At 49.1% G+C, this 21,146-nt stretch overlaps 1 protein-coding gene across 1 annotated transcript in view; it reads right to left on the reverse strand.

Annotated features, from left to right (window-relative positions):
* The window catches only part of cc2d1a (coiled-coil and C2 domain containing 1A), a 90,712-nt gene that overhangs the window by 23,173 nt on the left and 46,393 nt on the right, over positions 1-21,146 (reverse strand). Inside the window, exons 17-24 of the mRNA XM_038784924.1 lie at positions 20,782-20,898; positions 19,301-19,374; positions 17,385-17,443; positions 16,227-16,278; positions 14,252-14,351; positions 11,775-11,865; positions 8,826-8,957; positions 6,366-6,421 (exon numbers count right to left, since the gene is read on the reverse strand). Of these exons, the coding sequence (XP_038640852.1) occupies positions 6,366-6,421; positions 8,826-8,957; positions 11,775-11,865; positions 14,252-14,351; positions 16,227-16,278; positions 17,385-17,443; positions 19,301-19,374; positions 20,782-20,898 (681 nt within the window). The remainder of the gene's footprint in view (positions 1-6,365; positions 6,422-8,825; positions 8,958-11,774; positions 11,866-14,251; positions 14,352-16,226; positions 16,279-17,384; positions 17,444-19,300; positions 19,375-20,781; positions 20,899-21,146) is intronic.

Genomic DNA, 21,146 nt, shown 5'->3' on the forward strand with positions numbered 1-21,146 from the left:
AGTCTGTGAATTAACGCCATTAATTATGACTCTCTGTATTTTCCCCCCGCCAACTTTTCCCCACTATTTACATTGGGACAGTAAGAAGTCTTACAACACCAGGTTAAAGTCCAACAGGTTGTTTCAAACACGAGCTTTTGGAGCACTGCTCCTTCCTCAGGTGAAAGCTCGTGTTTGAAACAAACCTGTTGGACTTTAACCTGGTGTTGCAAGACTTCTTACTGTGCTCACCCCAGTCCAATGCCGGCATCTCCTCATACATTGGGACAGGAATGGGTCATTCAGTCCCAGCGTCCCTTGTCCTTCAATCAGATCAAACCAGATTTGCTCATTGATTTCATCTTGTACTGTAGAGACGTTGCAGTAACTATCACAGATCTTCTCCTGGTTAGGCAATTATCATGGTGCCAGTTTCCAATTAGAGGGAGAATTATCATAGAATGACCCCCCCCCCCCCCCCCTCCTCCCCCCCATCCCATTCAGCAAAAGCAGCAATAGCAACTTTAGAGCCTGTTTTATTGCTGCTCGTTTCAGCCTGATAAGGAGCAGGCACTGGACATCTTTATTGTTCTCAGAGATGAAAGACATAAAAACACAGCTTGAAACGGCGCAGACTGGCTTTTGTGAGGTGTTGAGTTTCAATGGGACAGGAAGGAATGAACGAGAACACTCGTGTGGACCTTGTTCTCACTTTTTATTGCCATATGGACATCGGCAGAAGCTTTAAACTTGACTTATTGCAGATGTTCAAAGGTCTGTGTTCAGTTTCCCAACAAATGAGATGTACACCATTATGTACTGACGCAAATCAGCTCTAAAGGAATGTTAATTGTACATTTGACTTTCCACTAAAATGGGATAGTGCCAGAGGTCATGCTTAGTGGTTGAAGATGATTTTCGGGGTATTTTATGTATTTCATTCTGACTCCGTTACCCCTGCGAATCACCGAATGCACCTGCGCCCACCTATGACCTGCTTTAAAATGGCCATCATTCAACGACATGAACGGGATTTGATCCATGGATTCTGTGTTTACAGTAACACAGCTGACTCGCCCTTCAGGCACCTGCGATGCACAATGTCAAATGACTTGTACGTCAGTCGAGGTGAAGTGAACTTTTACAATATACATTAAGGGTGGGCAGCACGGCGGCACAGTGGTTAGCACTGCTGCCTCACAACGGCGAGGACCCGGGCTCGATCCCCGCCCGGGGTCACTGTCCGTTTGGAGTTTGCACATTCTCTCCGTGTCTGTGTGGGCCTCACCCCCACAACCCAAAAAGATGTGCAGGGTGGGTGGATTGGCCACGCTAAATTGCCCCTTAATTGGGGAAAATAAGAATTGGGTACTTTAAATTTAAAAAAAAACAATATTCCCTGCAAAATCAGTTGGGGTCTCTCATTCGTTAAAAATCATTAGTGAAAGACAGAACATATGTTTGAAAGATTAAGTCACAACATGGAAAGAAAGGCGACCTTCAACAGCGCACTGATTTTAAGTAAGGATTAATGATACGAGTTGATTAGGGAAACCATCTATTCTTTTAGAAAAACTTTAAAACTGTGTTCCTGAACAATTTAGAAATACGACTGACAAAGGAACGAAGTAGGTTTCAACCAGGCATCATTATGTGATCCTCGATTACCGCCCTCTTACACACTGACATGGGCACGGGAAAATACTGGATCACAATGGTTGTTCCGTTTGACTGCATGGAAAATAATACAGAGCAGATTTTTACTGGTCAGACTGGGGCACACCAGATGCTGCAGCTTATGATGTATAATCTTCTTGCCGGTGAAACAAACCCGGGCTAATGAAACTAAACCAGTCAGTTCTGGCCCGACCAGTCAGGAGGAAATGGGTGTAAACGGCAGGCTTCAAACCTTTCAGGTTAAATCAGTGCATGGACAAACTCACTAAGGCCTTTTCCGAATGTGTAGGATTCTGCCACGGATTAACCCCCAAGTAATTAGTTTCTATTGCCGTGCGGGCTCTCTACTTTGAAAGGGAAAGAGAGAGAGAGAGAGAGAGAGAGATTGATTAAAGTCCATCCATTGACTCACCACTAAAACTAGAACTGGAATATTTTCACTCTTGGGTGAAAATAAAATTGCAAATCACCTCCAACATCATGGATGTGAAACAAACTGAAAATACTGCAAACACAGTTAGACTGTGAGAGAAAAACCATAAAGATTTGTCAAGGGCTCATCAAATTTGAAGAAAGATAAACTTAATAACATGTGAAATGGAATAACTGGTGGGGCATTGTGCACCAGCTCGACAGCGGCATCTCTGTACATCTGGCAAAATTACCCACACCATATAAGTAGGCGACTGCCTGCCCGGGGGGGGGGGGGGGGGGGGGGGGGAGGGGGGGGGGCAAGCACACCTGTGGGTGCCGGGGAGAAAACAACAGTGTGCGATATTTGGCTGTGCTGTGTGTTGCTGTCGCCCGCCCTTCCCGGACGGGTCTCGCTGCCGTCCCACACTCGCCCCCGCTTCTGACGTCCTCCATCTCCAGTTTCCTCGTTACCCGCTCCTGGAGATGTCATGCACGTTTTGGCATCCCGTGTCCTCCCTCCGGCTCCTGCTTCCCTGCCCCCCCCGCCGGCCCTCGTCTCCCGTTCCCCCCCCCTCCACGGTTCGCCTCCCTCTCCCCAGATTTAGCTGTCTTCCCCCTTCCCCCGACTCCCGACCATTTTTCCCCTGATTCTTGGCCACCCAGCTATTCTTCCTCTTGTTCGTTGGCCACAAACAGGTCCCGGAACAATTGCATGAATGGCTCCCACGTTCTGTGGAAGCCGTCGTCTGACGCTCGGATGGCGAATTTGATTTTCTCCATTTGGAGAGATTCCGAGAGGTCGGACAGCCAGTCTGCAGCTCTGGGTGGTGCTGCTGACCGCCAGCCAAACAGGATTCTATGTCGGGCGATCAGGGAGGCAAAGGCAAGGGCGTCCGCCCTCCTCCCCAGGAATAGATCTGGCTGGTCGGAAACCCCGAAGACCGCCGCTATCGGACATGGCTCCACCCTCACCCCCACCACTTTGGACATAGCCTCGAAGAAGGCTGTCCAGTATTCCACGTCTGGGGCAAGACCAGAACATGTGGGCGTGGTTGGCCGGGCCTCTTTGGCACCGTTCACATCTGTCCTCCACCTCCGGGAAGAACCTATTCATACGGGTTCTTGTTAAGTGGGCTCTATGTACCACTTTTAGTTGTGTCAGGCTGAGCCTTGCGCATGCACGTGGAGGTGGAGTTGACCCTATGCAGTGCCTCGCTCCAGAGTCCCCACCCTATCTCAATCCCCAAGTCCTCCTCCCATTTCTTTCTTGTTGCGTCCAGTACGGTGTCAGCCCTTTCTACCAGTCGGTCATACATGTCGCTACAGTTCCCTTTATCTAGGATACTTGCCTCCAGTAGGTCTTCCAGTAGAGTCTGTCATGGCGGTTGTGGGTACGTCCTTGTCTCCTTTCGTAGGAAGTTTTTGAGCTGCAGATACCGTAGCTCGTTCCCCCTGGCTAGCCGAAATATCTCTGTCATTTCGTCCAGTGTAGCGATCCTGCCGTCCGTGTATAGGTCCCTGACTGTCAGTGTCCCTCCGCCCTCCCTCCACCTTTTGAAGGTGGTGTCAGTCAGTGCTGGTGTGAACCTATGGTTGTTGCAGATGGGAGCTTTGTCCGACATTTTGATCAGGCCAAATTGCTGCCGCAGTTGGTTCCAGGATTGGAGGGTGGCTGTCACCACTAGGCTGCTGGAGTGTTTTTTGGGTGGTGATGGGAGTGCTGCCGTGGCGAGGGCCCGGAGGGAGGTCCCCATGCAGGAGGCCTCCTCCACACGCACCCACTCGGCTTCTGGCTACAGGATCCATCCCCTTACTCGCTCGGCTGTTGCCCCCAGTGGTAGAATTGTAGATTCGGGAGGGCTAGCCCCCCCACTGGATTTTGTTTTTTGTAGGACCTTCTTTGGGATCCTAGCATTTTTACCCCCCCAATACGAACGCCATGATTAGTTTGTCCAGCGCTTTGAAAAAGGCCTTGGGGATGTAGATCGGAATGGATCTAAACAGGAAGAGGAACCTGGGCAGTACGTTCATTTTGATCGTCTGGACTCTCCCCGCGAGGGAGAGTGGGAGTGTGTTCCATCTTTGCAGATCCTTTTTTACTTCCTCCGTCAAGACCGGTGAGGTTCCATTTGTGGATCCCTTTCCAGTCATGGGCTATTTGGATCCCCAGGTAGCGGAATTTGTGTCGGGCTTGTTTGAACAGCAACCCCTTTAGTGCTGCCCCCTGCGGGTGTACTGGGAAGATCTCGCTTTTGCTCATGTTGAGTTTTTAGCCCAGGAAGGCTCCAAACTCTTTCAGGAGCGCAATGATTCCGTCCATGCTGCTCTGTGGGTCCGAGATGTAGAGGAGCAGATCATCCGCATAGAGTGAGACTCTGTGCTCTCTGCCTCCCCTTTGGATCCCCCTCCAATTTTTTGCTGCCCTGAGCGCGATTGCTAGCGGTTTGATTGCTAGTGCGAACAGCAGCGGGGACAGTGGGCATCCTTGTCTGGTGCCCCTGTGCAGCTGGAAGTATTGGGAGTTGGTATTGTTGGTCCGTACGCTCGCCATGGGAGCGTTGTATAGGAGCTTTACCCAAGAGGTGAACCCTATTCCAAGCCCGAACCGCTCCAGTACCTCTATGAGGTATTTCCATTCGACTCTGTCGAAGGCCTTTTCTGCGTCCAGGGAGACGATCACCTAACATAAGAACATAAGAACTAGGAGCAGGAGTAGGCCATCTGGCCCCTCGAGCCTGCTCCGCCATTCAATTAGATCATGGCTGATCTTTTGTGGACTCAGCTCCACTTTCCGGCCCGAACACCATAACGCTTAATCCCTTTATTCTTCAAAAAACTATCTATCTTTACCTTAAAACATTTAATGAAGGTCTTGTGTTCTCTCCCCGGAGGGGGTCATTATCACGTTCAGCAGGCACCTGATGTTCGAGGTAAGCTGTCTACCTTTGACGAAGCCTGTCTGGTCCTCTATGACCACCTCAGGTACACAGTCTTCTAGCCTTTTGGCTAGGATTTTGGCAACACCTCTTCTAACCAACAAATCAGCACTCTCTTCCCGTTGTGGTCCCGTTATGATTGGTATTCTTGCAAACTCTCCTGATTGAGTGAAAGACAGAAACCACTGCCAACGTGTCTCTTTTTTCAGCAATACTCAAGCTGTGTACTAACAGACAAAATTTGGCAGTACGATCGGATTTAATCTGGATATTGTAGGAGATGGATGTCAAGACTGATTCACCATTAGAAGGGGAGAAGAGTGAGAGTCATCAGGTTACTGTGCCAGATGTGGTGCATTATCACCTTCTGTACGATCGCAAGAAAACACAGGACATTTCTAAGCACCACTGAACTCTCAGTTCAGAAACCAGTGATAGATACATAGGCTCCCTTTGCTTTCCACACAGTGCCGGCTCGATAAGCTGCAAAGCTTTAGCTGGCAACGCTCCCTATTACTCCCCAATCCACGTTTCCCTCTGACCCAATAAACCGTGCTGACTGGAGGAAGCACAAACCTGTTGCTCGGGTTGGATGCTTTGGTCCAGCTTCTCAAAGCAGACACGCGGGTTACGGATAACGTATTTTCAAAATGGGATTCGTAGAGGTCCAGAAATCTCCAAGAAGACAGAGAAAGTATTCCGTGAAGGAAATGCAGGAGTGTTTCATGAACTGAGAAATGCCACTTTAAAAATTACGCCTGTTATGAACAGTAGGAAAGATGCAATGTATAAAGGCCCAGAGCCGGAAGAGCATTTGGCCCATCAAACTTGCCCTAATGGCAGCCATGGATGAACCTGCAATGGTGAGCTTCCCTTCGCTAAAATTGCAAGTGCTTTGGGCTCTCCTGGCAGCTCAGCTCCAGAGGAGGACTTGAGGAGGAGTGACTCAACAGATGTTTGACTTTACTTCAGGAACCAAAGAAAGTGATTGGGCAGCACGGTAGCATGGTGTTTAGCATAAATGCTTCACGGCTCCAGGGTCCCAGGTTCGATTCCCGGCTGGGTCACTGTCTGTGTTGGGTTACGGGTATAGGGTGGATACGTGGGATTGAGTAGGGTGATCATTGCTCGGCACAACATCGAGGGCCGAAGGGCTTGTTCTGTGCTGGACTGTTCTATGTTCTAAAGTGCTAGCCAGTCCTAGTTCATGATAACATATCAGTCCCCACCACACACCAACAACACCCCCCCATCCCCTCATTCATTTTTGTTGGATAGCTTAAATTTTAAGGTTGCGATGCCATCGTAGGGTCCAATTCCCTCCGAGACGCAACAGTACTAATGTTGATCGAAACCTACCTTCCGCCCACGACCTGTGGAGGATCTCGCCGTTCCTTTGACTTTGGAACCGCAATCTGAAAGGGAACAAGTTTGGTTTTATTCAACATCTTCTGTTATTCCCGTACTAGCCTCCCCGAACAGGCGCCGGAATGTGACGACGAGGGGCTTTTCACAGCAACTTCATTTGAACCCGACTTGTGACAATAAGCGGTTTTCATTCTTTCTTTCTTGAGCCTGCTAGCCCAGCGACACACAAAAACTGCGATGTCGGGAGAGTCACGGGCAGGAACACTCCACCGTTCAGCGGAGGGATGTTAGTCTAAGCCCACCACACGGTGATGCCAGCCAATGGGGCAGATGCCACGGAGAAAAAAAAAACAACAGCACCAATAATCTACTTGAGCTTCTCCATTCCGACAGGGATCTGCTGTGTGGGAGCTGGGAAAAGCTCCTGGTGACAGATGGACCATTTTGTAATCACAGTTCCAAGTGCGTATATTTTACTGTCTTTGTACAGGGTTCTGGCTCTCACTTTAACCACAAGAGACAGCCAGCTACATTTTGTTTAGTTACTGGCTTATTCAATCTGGCTGATTGTCAGCACCAAGTGGGAGCTCAAACATGCAATAACAGAGTCAACATTGAGTATGCAATAACACCGTCACAAGAACGCAGACCCTTAGGGGATGGAAACTTTTCATAATTACATTTTCATAGACACAAGAGCCGGGATTCTCCGACCACCCCCCTGCCGGGCCAGAGAATCGCGGGGGGCGGCATGAATCCCACCCCCGCCAGCTGCCGAATTCTCTGCCCCCGGGGATTTGGCTGGGGCGGGAATCGCGCCCCGCCGATCAGCGGCTGCTGGCAGCTGCCCACCCGGCGATTCTCCGGTCCGCGTGGCCAGCCATTTACGGCTGGTCCCGCCAGCGTAAATTACAACAGGTACTTAGCGGCGGGACCTGTGCTGGCCCCGGGGAGGTTCTCTAGTGGTGGCCTGGCCCGCGATCGGAGCCCACCGATCCGCGGGTGGGCCTGTGCTGTGGGGGAACTCTATTCCTCCTCACTGGCCGGAGTAACGGTTCGCGATTGCCGATGCGGAGAAGAACCCCTCTGCACATGTGCTGGGATGACGCCAACACACGCTGGCGCTCCCACGCATGCGCCAACTCGTGCCGGCTGGCGGAGTTCCTTTGCCGCTGGTTGGCGTGGCACAAACCACTCCGGCACCGGCCTAGCCCCTGAAGGTGCGGAGGATTCCGCACTTTCGGAGTGGCCCGACGCCGGATTGGTTCACGCCACTCCTTCGCGCCGGAGATGCCCGCCCCGCTGGTTCTCGGAGAATCCCGCCCAAGATATTAGAATTTAGAACAGTACAGCACAGAACAGGCCCTTCGGCCCTCGATGTTGTGCCGAGCAATGATCACCCTACTCAAACTCACGTATCCACCCTATACCCGTAACCCAACAACTCCCCCTTAACCTTACTTTTTAGGACACTACGGGCAATTTAGCATGGCCAATCCACCTAACCCCGCACATCTTTGGACTGTGGGAGGAAACCGGAGCACCCGGAGGAAGCCCACGCACACACGGGGAGGACGTGCAGACTCCGCACAGACAGTGACCCAGCCGGGAACCGAACCTGGGACCCTGGAGCTGTGAAGCATTGATGCTAACCACTATGCTACCGTGCTGCCCCAATATTAGTTATACAGATAATCGCAGTGTTCTCTCCCCAGCTACCTCCCCTTGTGGGAGTAACGCACATTGGCTGTTCTACAGAGCCTTTAAGCTGAGACGTTATTGAGGGGGAGGGTGTTCGGGTACACAGAGGGAGAATTCAGAATGTCCAATTCATCTAACAAGCACGCCTTTCGGGATTTGTGGGAGGAAACTGGAGCACCCGGAGGAAACCCACTTAGACACGGGGAGAACGTGCAGACTCCGCACAGACAGTGACCCAAGCCAGGAATCGAACCCGGATCCCTGGCGCTGTGAAACAACAGTGCTAACCACTGTGCTACTGTGCCGCTCTTCGCAACGGGAATCCTGATATTGAACATCAGGTCACCATTTGACTGAATTGAAATATCGGCATCAGGCCTCTTCGCGACAAGTCCCCCATGACATACGCCTGCCTGCTGAGCAGAACCTGCTGGAAACGCACAGGTGAGTACATCCCCCAGTGGAGAGAGCGTCATGCCCAGGCAGTACCCTGGCAATGCCAAGAGGGTGCTGCACCCCTCCAGTGGGGTGTCGTGGGACCCACCCTTTCTTTTGCTTCCTCCTCATGACCCTAAAAACATGGCGGAGGAAACCGCGCTCGGGGCCGGCGGCTTCCACGCCATTTGCTTCCGCCTGTTGCGCCGTTCTGCCTAAACGCGAGAAAATTCTGCCCGTTGTGTGCGCTCCGAACCCGTGAACCTTCAAGCTGAGTGTAAATGAACGTCATGTAAGTGTAACGGTGAACCGTACCACTGGCAAGCTCTGTGGGTCAATGACCAGCCACTTCTCGGTCACTTTCTCGAGTTGCTGGGAGCTCAGCGGCTCTCTGATCTTCACAATCACTTCCAGCCGCCCCCCTGTGGTCTTCCGGCCATCCAAAATCTGGGAAGAATTTAAATTTAAAGCGTTTGATATTAATAAGCATATATTATATTCTGTAACATGCCGGTGCGATCAGATGGAAATCAGGCAGGCTGGTTGCGATGGGGTGGGATAATTGCCAGTCACCAAAATTTCAACGCAGAGGGGAAAACAACCAAAATGGATGATTGATATGGACGGTAAAAAAAATAGAATCACAAAGTCCCAATGAAAATCTCTTCACTTGCCAAGCCAACATAAAATTGTTTAGCTGAAGTTATTTTGATGTCTAACAACGCTGCTGATTTTAATGCAGTGCCAGCAAACAGTGACGTTTTCTCCAAGGCAGGCTGTCGATCAGCTCCACGCCTGTCCGCTCCCTTACTAAGCCTGCTTCTCGCTTTCCCCACACGCACAAAAAAAACGACCCAATTAATATTCTTTCCCGTTAGTCTGCACTGAGGGTTTGGAATATCCTTGTTTGGACAGCGAATTCCATTGACTGCGTCCAGGAACTTGTGGGAAGAAAAGCTGGACTGGGAGGAATTAATTCAAGAGAGAGCCCTGGCGAGCCTATCCGACGGGCCTGGCAGCGACGGGCAGCTGCTCTGCCAGCTTAGCATGCTGTTCAGTGCACACTGCCCCTTCGTAAACAGCACACGTCGGAGCCAGAATTCCAAGGGAAAGGTGCCAGGTCTAATGCACATCCACCCCCTCCCTGCCTTCGCCAAAGAGGGTTGTTTCAGTCGTGCTGTGAAGACAGTTCTTGTGCATTCACTAACTGATGGGAACCGGAGTAGGTCTTTCAACCCCAGGAGCTTGTCCCACCACCGTATCCCCACCGTGTAACCATCGATCATACCCTTGCCCAACCAAAACCCATCAATCTCAAATTTTCAATTATTCCACTCCCCCGCCCTCCCGGCTTCTATGGCTTTTTGGAAAACATGTTCCAGATTTCGAATAGCCTGTGCATGAAGAAGTCCTTCCCTCTTGGACCGCCAAGTTCTCATTTTAAAGTTATGCCCCACTTGTTCCAAACTCTTTCCCCCACCGGCAGAAATAGCTTCTCTCGATTAACTCCTAAACACCTCAAGTAGATGACCTCTTCATTTTCCATGCTCCGGAAAATTCCTAGCCTCTCCGATTCAATCCGTCCTCATTAATTAAACAGCTTTCCTCTCGGAATAACTTTTGTGGAATCTGAGCTGCAGCCCTTCCAAGGCTCATGTAATATTGGGGAGGTAGCGTGCTCAAAACGGAATGCAGCAATCCAGGTGGATTCCAGCCAGAGCTTTTGCAATTGTCAAATGACTCATCACAGGCCGGTTCCAGCACAGGGGGCCATTCAGCCCATTCAGTCTGTGCTGGCTCTCCAAGCAGTATTCCTTCAGCCGTCGTTTTTTTTGTACCTTCCCACTAATTTTTTGATGTGGAGATGCCGGCGTTGGACTGGGGTGAGCACAGTAAGAAGTCTTACAACACTAGGTTAAAGTCCAACAGGTTTGGTTCAAACACGAGCTTTCGGAGCACGGCTCCTTCCTCAGGTGAAGGAATTCGCCATTCACCTGAGCACGGTGCCAGCGTACATATGAAAGCGGCTCTTATTGCCAGGAAGTGTCATGCCAAGGGTGGGACCCTAGTCACAGGAAACGTGAGGGAACAGTTGTGCTCTTGAGCTTGGGCAGCTAGGATTGAGATGAAGTAAAAGCAACAGCAATATTTACAATTCTGATTGAAGGTAGTACTGAGACACAATGGTCAATGATCAGAGAGCCAATTCTGGTGAGTTTACGTGGTATCTCTCTTTCCTATACCATTCAATCAGTTCATTCACAAAACATAAAAGGAGTAAGCCATTCAGCCCATTGAGCCCAATCAGCCATTCAATAAGGTCATGGTTGACCATCAATGCTACTTTCCTGTCCCACCGCCATATCCCTCGATGTCATTAGTATCCAGAACTCTACTGAATTCGGTCTTGAGCATGCTCAATGATCGAGCTTCCACAGCCCACGGGAATAGAGAATTCCAAAGATTCATCGCCCTCAAGTGACCAAACTCCTCATCTCAGTCTAAAATGGCTTACTCCTTCTTCTGAGACTGTGTCCTCCTGGTTCCAGATTCACCAGCCAGGGGAATCATCAACATCCACCCTCTAAGTGTTTTGTCGGATTCAATGGGATCACCTCTCATTCTTCGAAACGCCAGAGAAAACAGGCCCATTTTCTTCAATTTCTCATTATAGGACAATCCTGCCATCCCAGGTGAACCCCCATTGTACTCCCTGGCAGGAATATCCTTTCTTAGATAAGGAGCTGTACACGATGCTCCAGGTGCGGTCTCACCCAGACTCAGTGCCGATGAAGACTGTTGAGCCTTATTGTTCTTCAAGGGACGTGGGCTTCGGTGGTTAGGCCAACATTTATTGTCCACCCCTAACTGCCCTGGATAATGACCCCTTTATCTGCCTGTTCACCAATTTGCAATCCGTTTATTACTCCCAACCCCATGCGCTCCAATTTTTATTTACGAACCTCATGTGTTGGAGGTTAAAACCACTATCCATTTCACTTCTGAATTTGCTACACTAATGTCTTTACAGTCACTCAGAGGATAATGAATAGTTGGATATGGATAGAGTGCACAATGACTTACTAAGGTTCAGTTTGATTGATGCTTTATAGGATTTTATAACTTTCAAGACAAAGGTCTCCCCTAAACAGCAGTCTAATTCCAGTTTCCAGAACCTCAGATATCTAACTGGCAATTGATCACGAAAACGAGCCCCCATGGCATGTTGTCAGCCTGTCCTTCACAAAAGTTTGGAAATCTTACCTCCAGGATTTCCCGAATCTCACACTGCGACTCCAGTTTGTCCAGCTTGAGCTGAGCTGTCCCTACAACTCGGTCATTCTTGAAGAGACCCCTGTTAAAGGAAGAAAGCAGCATCATTATATTTCCCCCCCTTTACTACCAGCCGAGTATGAAGCTAGGATGCTCAGTAAGGCGATTGCTGGAGTTGGAAAGGGGGCACGGACAGGCTAAGTGAATAGTCAAAACCAACAAATGGAGTTCAGTGTGTGGAAGTACTGGATCATCCCCTCTGCATTCGAGGAGGATACACCGGAATAATTTTTATGCCAATTGGGAGGGGGGGGGCGGAGGGCTAAACGTAGTGGGCAGGAACAAAAATAATTTTAAACGCTAACAGCATTTTGACCTTTACCTCAAGGGGACTGTATATAAAAAGGGGGACGAGGTTGTGCTCCAATTGTACAGAGATTGGATACAAACCCCATTTGATGATCTTTTCTTCTTTATTAGTTTTTGGGATGCGGGCGCCGCTGGACTGGGCCAGCATTTGGTGCCCATCCCTAATTGCCCTTGAACTGAGTGTCTCGCTTGGCCATTTCAGAGGGGGACAGCGAAGAGTCAACCACATTGTTGTGTGGGTCTGGAGTCACATGTAGACCAGACTGGGTAAGGACAGCAAATTTCCTTCCCTGAAGGACATTCGTGAGGCAACTGGGTTTTTACAACAATCGGCAATGGTTTCATGGTCATCGTTAGACTTTTAATTGCAGGTTTTTATTGATTTCTAATTTCACCATCTGCCATGATGGAATTCGAACCCGGGTTCCCAGAGCATTACCCTGGGTATCTGGATTACGAGTCCAGTGACAATAACACTACATCACCCCCACCCCTGTATTCAGTTCAGGGCACTGCATCTTTGAAAAGATATATGGGTCTATGGAAGGGGTTCAATGCAGATACACCAAAATGATGGGAGCTGGATCGTGAGGACAGGTCGCATAAACATGGTGGTATTCTTTTGAATTTTGGAGATTGAAGGTTGAGCTATTAAGTGCTTAAAAATAGAGGGGGAGAAAAGTTATTACCTCTGGGGGAGGAACCCAGAACAAGGGACGGGGGGGGGCTGGATTCTCCATTGCGCTGTGCCAGATTTCTGGTTCACCACACCATTGGGATTCTCCGTTACGCCGGCTGGTCAATAGGGTTTGCCAATGTGGGGCAGCCCCTCGCCATCGGGAAACCCCCGGGCTGCCGGCAAAACGGAGCATCCCGACGGCGGAGAATCCAGCCCAGGGTCTTCAAATCAGAGCTGAGCATTCAGGAATGAAATTGGGAAGCATTCATTCCACACAAAGGTGAGAGAAAGTCTGCATCTTTCTCAGAAGATGATCAATGCGTTCTTGTTAGTGGAGGGTGTCAAAGGGATGTGGATCTGGAATGTAGGAGAGGCTCGATGGGCTGAATGGCCCACTCCTGTTCCTACAAGCTGGTGGCAGCAGCCACTGACAAAGGAAAGCAATCTTCCCTTGCAGTATGCTGGGAAGCACTGTAGTACAATGGTTAACACTGTTGCTTCACAGCGCCAGGGTCCCAGGTTCGATTCTCGGCTTGGGTCACTCTCTGTGCAGAGTCTGCACGTTCTCCCCGTGTCTGCGTGGGTTTCCTCCGGGTGCTCCGGTTTCCTCCCACAGTCCAAAGATGTGCAAGTTAGGTGGATTGGCCATGATAAATTGTCGTTAGTGTCCAACAAGGTTATGTGGGGTTACTGGGTTACGGGTATATGGTGGAGATGTGGGCTTATGTGCGGTGCTCTTCCAAGGGCCAGCACAGACTCGATGGGCCAAATGGCCTCCTTCTGCACTGTAAATTTCATGATTCTCTTCTTTGAATCTTACACCATCTCTAAGAACGGCAATCATGGGACAGGAGGGAGTAAAGCAAGTGGACTTATGTACCTTACTTCCAAATTTACTTCTTAAAACTACAGACAGAAAACAAAAATCAACTCCACAAATGGCAAGGCCCTAATGTTAAAAACCGACCCTGCAACAGGTACAATTCTCAAATGCAGGCAGAATTGTAGGGGCGAAGGAGAAAAACAGAATGAGGAAGAACACTTTGCATGACTGCTCCCAGCTACAATTCAGCCAGACCCCTCTCCTTTCGTGACAGTACCTTGTACAAGCTGTGGGGCAAAACGTACACAAGCTGAGATTTGGTACGAAAGGAAAAAAGGTGACACTGATTTTCAGCTTGCACAAACTGCGTGAATATCCTTGGCTTTATCGGTTAAAAATGTTAGCGAATGATACAGTGCAGTGAGAAATGGCCTTTCACTGTATTGAGTTACTGCGTCAGAACTGCTGCCCTCAAGTGCCTCCTTGTGATTGGTTTCAGAACACCAGGCCGTATCACACTAAAGAATCTTCAAGAACTGTATCAAACCAACAGTTAAAGTTTCTAAACCAAACCCTCTCCCGTAAAATAGAACATACCCTTTATGGAGTATTTCAAATTTAATTCCCTTGGTCTGTACTACTCGTTTGAATGCTCGATGTCCCCGGTTGATGTTCAGCTTGAACTGTCCATTAAATTCTGTTCAGACGACAAAAAGTGATTATTATACCACCGTTTATGCTCAATAGTTGAGAGCAAATGACTCATTGAAGCAGGCTGCTGAATGAAGTGTTTTAAATGCCCCTGTTGTCATTTTAAAGCAGAGTCGCGATCTTCCGTATCAGAAAGAAATGGTGGGCGGTTAGCCCTTTCCTCGTCACACCCCGTGATCGCCACCCCTCTCTGTTTTACCACCGCAACCACTCAGTTTCCGCGGTTAACCAACCCATCGCGCACGTCAACTCTGGCTCTCGTCAATTCCATTCCTTGGCCCCCCCCAAATCCTTGACCAAAATCCTCCTCCAACTATTTTGTTATTCATCCATGGGACGTGGGCATCATTGGCTAGGCCGGCACTTATTGCCCAGCCCCAAGTGCCCCTGAATGGAGTAGCTTGCTGCGCCATTTCAGAGGGTCGTTAAGATCTGGAGTCACATGCCGGCCAGAGCAGGTAAGGGTGGCACATCTCCTTCCTCCCGAAAGGACATTAGGGACAAAGTAAAAGTAAAGTCGCCATAGACCCAGCTGACCAGAGGCTGCTTTCTCCATCAAGGGGGAGAGCTGATTGGTGGTGATTTAAGGATCACCACATCTCGGGCAAGTAGCAAAGCTGAGAACCTCAGCTGGTATGGGAATTGAACCACACTATTGGCCTCGTTCTGCATCACGAACCAGCTAGCCAGCCAAGTGAGCAAAACCGGCCCAATGGTTCATTCGCTAGATTTTAAATTCCAGATTTTAATGGATTCAAATGGGATTGGAACCCAGGCCCCCTGATCATTGGATTATTGCTCCAGTGACAATACCTGCACTCCATCGCCTCCCCACTGACAACCACTGAGACCCCCGTCCACCATGCATCCCAGCAATCTGAGTGAAAAGAAAGACTCCTTTTAACGACCTGGAGACATTCTCAAGCACTTAATGAAGCACTTTCTGAACTGTCGTCTCTGTTGTCGTGCCGGAAATGTAGCAGCCAGTTTTGACATAGCAAGCTCCCTCAAACTGCATTCTGATAATAATAATCCTAATCTTTATTGTCACAAGTAGGCTTACATTAACATTGCAATGAAGTTACTGTGAAAAGCCCCTAGTCGCCACATTCTGGCGCCTGTTCGGGTTCACGGAGGGAGAATTCAGAATGTCCAAATTGCCTAATAGTACGTCTTTCAGGACTTGTGGGAGGAAACCGGAGGAAACCCACGCAGACATGGGGAGAACGTGCAGACTGTGCACAGACAGTGACCCAGGCCGCGAATCGAACCCAGGACCCAGGCGCTGTGAAGCAATGCTGCTATCTACTATGCTACCGTGCTACCCTAAATATTGAGCAGACCATCAGTTTTATTAATGCTGGTGGAGGGACACTGGAGAGAACGCCTTCAAACTGAGCCACGAATTCTCCCGCCCAATAAGGCAAACAGGGCCTCCAGGTGTAATGCATAATCCAAAACCTCCGATAAGCAATGCTCTCGCAGTCCTTCACTGGAGCATCAGCCTAGATGAGGAGCTCAAGTCTCTATTGCGGGGGTGTAAACTCAGAACCGTCTCACCCACTGACTGACATCACATGGTCCAGAGCGGCCACAGCAAACTGGCCACATGACCAACACTAGCCATAGAATTTCTACAGCGCAGAAGGAGGCCATTCAACCCATCTAGTTTACACCGACCCTCTGAAAAGAGCACCCTACCCAGACCCTTTTCCCTGCCCTATCCCCGTAACTCCACCGAACCTGTACACCCGTTGGACACTAAGGGGCAATTTAGCACGGCTAATCCACCTAACCTAACCGACGAACAAGTTAGTGCCAGATTTACTGCGTCACTTGGCTGCTCTCCTGCCCCACATACCTGGACAGTTTGTGTTCTTAACCACGTCGGTTTTGTCTTTCTGTGCTTCTTCCTATTGAACAAAACAGAAACGTGCACCATAACTTGCGGCAGTGCACAGGTCTTAAAGAGAACAAAGACGCAAACTAGTTAGAACTGAAGCTGTGACGAGGGCTGATGGGTTTGTTTTAAGAACCAAAATTGATTGTGAAAAAAGAGACAATCCTCAGGCCAAAACTTCAGAAACTAAACAGAAGCCGATTCAGGGTTAAGCTAAGACAATAATAGCTGGCATTTATATTGTATCTTTATGGTAAAATATTGCAAGGTACTTCACAGGAACGTAACCTGACAGAATTTGGACGGAGCTACATAAGGAGATATTAGGGCAGATAACAAAGAGCTGGTTCAGAATTAACTTAAAATGGAGGGCGAGGAGTGAGGCTTGGGAAGAGAATTTCGCTGCTTAGGATCGAGGTAACTGAAGGCACGGCGGCCAGTGATAAGCAAAGAAAACTATGTCTGCGTAAGAGACCAGAATTGGAGGAGCAGAGAGATGTGCAAGGACTGTTTAGGGCTGGAGAAGGTTGGGTTGCAGAGTCAGAGAGGAGGGGAGGCCATGGAGAGGTTTTGAAAACCTGGGATGAGGGTTTTCAAATTGAGGTGTTGCCGGACTGTGAACTCGCGTAGGGTGAGCACAGGAGTCGGCGTCATTAATCTCCATCTTTCAAAGTACTCTGCTCTTCATGGGCGCTCTCTACTGTGGTTTGTCCCCTCCTTGCTATTTTTCCGCAGTCCTCTTTGTGGAGCTCTCTAATACGATAAGAGAACAGCAGGCTAGTCTGACATCCAATGGAATCCTGACGCATTACACTGAGCCGCAAACCTTGCACGTCAGTGACGAAGTCTGCGGAACACTTCATGGCATGGTTTTTTTCACAACACCGGCTAAACATGCTTACTGCCAACTTACTTTTCTGGGGAATAAAAGCACGAAACTGTTACCCTCCGTCTGCACTTCCCTCAAAATTATGCAGAATTTCAAACCAAAGCTGCCTCCCGCGTCGGTTCCTGATTAACCTTGCCCACTATTCCATTGCCTTTCCCTCTACCCTGAGCTTTGACCTGTTGTCCAAATTCCCAGAAAGGCTGAACCAACAAATGTAAAAAGGTACTTACCGAGTTTGGGAAGGCAAATTCAAACTTGACAAAGGCATCGAGGTCATTCGGAGCAACACCTAAACAGAATATTAACTGCCCGTTAATTATACAGCCAAGGTTCAGCAACAGGGAGTACACAATAAAAAAAATTCTAGCAGGACTAGATAGGGTAGATGCAGGGAAGATGTTACCAATGATCGTGTTTTCGGGATCCTTAAGGGGGAGGGGGAGCAACCCCAAGTCGTGGTCCACATAGGCACCAACGACATAGGTAGGAAAAGGGATAGGGATGTAAGGCAGGAAATTCCACCCCAGCTCCCTGAATCCCTGACCTTAGGGACGCAAGGCTAGTGGTGGGCCACTGCTGTTTGTCATTTTTATAAATGAACTGGAGGAGGGCGTAGAAGGATGGGTGAGTAAATTTGCAGATGACACTAAAGTCGGTGGAGTTGTGGGCAGTGCGGAAGGATGTTGCAGGTTACAGAGGGACATAGATAAACTGCAGAGCTGGGCTGAGAGGTGGCAAATGGAGTTTAATGCAGAAAAGTGTGAGGTGATTTATTTTGGAAGGAATAACAGGAAGACAGAGTACTGGGCAAATGGTAAGATTCTTGGTAGTGTGGATGAGCAGAGAAATCTCGGTGTCCATGTACATAGATCCCTAGTTGCCAACCAGGTTGATAGGGTTGTTAAGAAGGCGTACGGTGTGTTAGCTTTTATTGACAGAGGGATTGAGTTTTGGAGCATGAGGTCATGTTGCAGCTGTACAAAGCTCTGGTGCGGCCGCATTTGGAGTATTGCGTGCAGTTCTGGTCGCTACATTATAGGAAGGATGTGGAAGCATTGGAAAGGGTGCAGAGGTTTACCAGGATGTTGCCTGGTATGGAGGGAGGATCTTATGAGGAAAGGCTGAGGGACTTGAGGCTGTTTTCGTTAGAGAGAAGAAGGTTAAGAGGTGACTTAATTGAGGCATACAAGATGATCAGAGGATTAGATAGGGTGGACAGTGAGAGGCTTTTTCCTCGGATGGTGATGGCTAGCATGAGGGGACATAGCTTTAAATTGAGGGGAGATAGATATAGGACAGATGTCAGAGGTAGGTTCTTTACTCAGAGAGTAGTACGGGCATGGAATAAACTGCCTGCAACAGTAGTGGACTCGCCAACATTAAGGGCATTTAAATGGTCATTGGATAAACATATGGATGATAAGGGATTAGTGTAGATGGGCTTTTGAGTGGTTTCACAGATCGGCGCAACATCGAGGGCCGAAGGGCCTGTACTGCGCTGTAATGTTCTAATGATGAGTGTCCAGAACCAGGGGTCACAGCCTGAGGATTCAGGGTAAACCATTTCGGACAGATAGAAGGAGACATTTCTGCACACAAAGAGTGGTGAGCCTGTGGAATTCATTACCGCAGGAAGTAGTTGATATTAAAACTTTGAATATATTCAAGCACTTGGGGAGAATGGGATCAAAGGCTATGGGGAGAAAGCAGGATTAGGCTATTGAGTTGGATGATCAGCCATGACCGTGATGAATGGCAGAGCAGGCTCGAAGGGCCAAAAGGCCGCCTCCTGCTCCTATCTTCTATGTATCTATGTAAGAAAATGGGCTGGATGGAAGTTGGAGGGGGGGGGGGGGGAAAGAGAGAGAGAGAGAGAGAGAGAGAGAGAGGAGGGAATAGAGAAAGAGAAGCGGGGATGGAAAACAATTGGTACTGAACGGAATAAGATAAGTAACTACGTAAATCGGAAACCTCTGCTGTCGGATTTCTGTTAGATGCTTCTGTGACTAACGCTGGGGAGTTAGCAGCAAAGGCAAGTGGTCGTTAATCTGTATTTAGGGGCACTCCTCACTCTCCTGGCTCAGCAGTGGATCCTACATGTAGGAGCAGGTCGAGGGGCCGGAATATTATCAGCATAGTTCACTACCTGACGGAGGTGGCAGGTTGATTCCTTTGATGACGTAAAGGATCATGTCACTGTTGGTGAGATGAGGAAATATCCTGGAACAAGGCAATAAAGAAAATAGACTTCAGTATCAGTGCATCAGTATTACTGCGTCAGTACAGCGCGACTACTGGTTTCTGACTTCTGGGTCAAGATATTCAGGCCCTCGCTTCAGAAACTGACCGAGTAACTTGGGCAGACAGATTGGCAGTGCTACAGTTCGAAAGAAAAAATTAAAGCAATGTCCCGTCTGCCTCTACAAAGCGTTCAGGTGAGCACTAAATATTCCAAGACACCACGGGCCGGATTCTCTGGCCTCCCAGTCCGGCGGCGGGAGCCAGCACACCATTCACTGGCAGCGGGATTGTGTGTCCCCACCGCTGGCAATCGGAATTCCCACTGAAGCTACCCCGTGCCACGGGGAAAGCTGCGGGTGGGGGTGCTCTGTTGGCGGGACCCGAGATTCCTGCTGCCTGCGAATGGCTAGAGAATTCCGGCCCATGTGAACAATCACAGGACGTCTCGGCTGAGATTCTCACGTGTCAGTCAAACCAGAAATCAGGGGCTGGATTCTCCAGTGGCGAGATGCTCCGTTTTGCCGGCAGCCCAGGGGGTTCCCGACGGCGTGGGGCTGCCCGACAATGGGAAACCCCATTGACCAGCCGGCGAACGGAGCATCCGGCCTGCGGGGTGAAACAGAAATGTGGCGCGGTGGGGCGGAGAATCCAGCCCCAGATCATTCTGGTCACCTACACAGCTGACCCAAATCCATTCTGGACTCTCATTGATTTCCAGCACATTGTCTTTGGAACGTTTTTCTATAGAATTCCTACAGGGCAGAAGGAGGCCATTCGGCCCATTGAGTCTGCACCAACCCCCCCCCCCCCCCCAAGAGAGCATTCTGAACAGGTCCACACTCTGCCCTATTCTTGTCACCCAACCTGCACATTCCTGGCTACTAGTGGGCAATTTAGCACCGCCAATTCACCTAACCTGCACATCTTGGTCATGTTGGTAGGGGATGAATATTGGGCAGGACCATGGGAGAACTGCCTGCTCTTCCTTTCCCATCCTCCTACACCACAGAAAGACATGGGCTTGACAGCACACCCAAAATACTACCAGTAGATACCCTCCAGAACAGTTCAGATTATTTGTCTCAGTTCTGGAGTACAATTCATTTCTTTATTTTAGAATGACTAAGCCTCCATCAACTCCCAGATAACAGAATTCCTCCATCAACTCCCAGATAACAAAATTCCTCCATCAACTCCCAGATAACAGAATTCCTCCATCAACTCCCAGATAACAGAATTCCTCCATCAACTCCCAGATCACAGAATTCCATACGAGATTGTTTAAGTGCTGCAAAGTCATCCCAAAAAAGTTTCTAATTTTACAAAGGTAAAACCTATTGATTGCCATGGTTGAACCTATTGCACATCTCTGTGGCTACTACTCACTTTACCACTTGGAAGGTTCTCTCCTCACGATGGTACTTTGGTAGAGGGTAGCCTTGGGCATGCGCCTTCTTCAGAATTTCAATGTTCTTTTTACAATCGTCCCCCATCCTCTCAAATCTTTAATAGAGGTACACACAAAGATATGAAATTAGTTTTTTTTTTTAAAAACAGCTCAATCTCGGATTAAAAACATAATGGTTATGGCTTACTTGCTATCAAAAAACCTGACCCACAGGTTCGGTGCTGGTGTGAATTCCCTGTGGGAACTTCGACCGGTGCCCCGCCACGGCAGCTCAGGAAACACGCATGAAACAGATTTGATAAAAGCTCGACCAGAAACGGCTAATCTTCTCCCACACCTGGGG

Source organism: Scyliorhinus canicula, chromosome 25 (genome assembly GCF_902713615.1).
Source record: "Scyliorhinus canicula chromosome 25, sScyCan1.1, whole genome shotgun sequence".
Classification (NCBI taxonomy): Eukaryota; Metazoa; Chordata; class Chondrichthyes; order Carcharhiniformes; family Scyliorhinidae; genus Scyliorhinus; species Scyliorhinus canicula.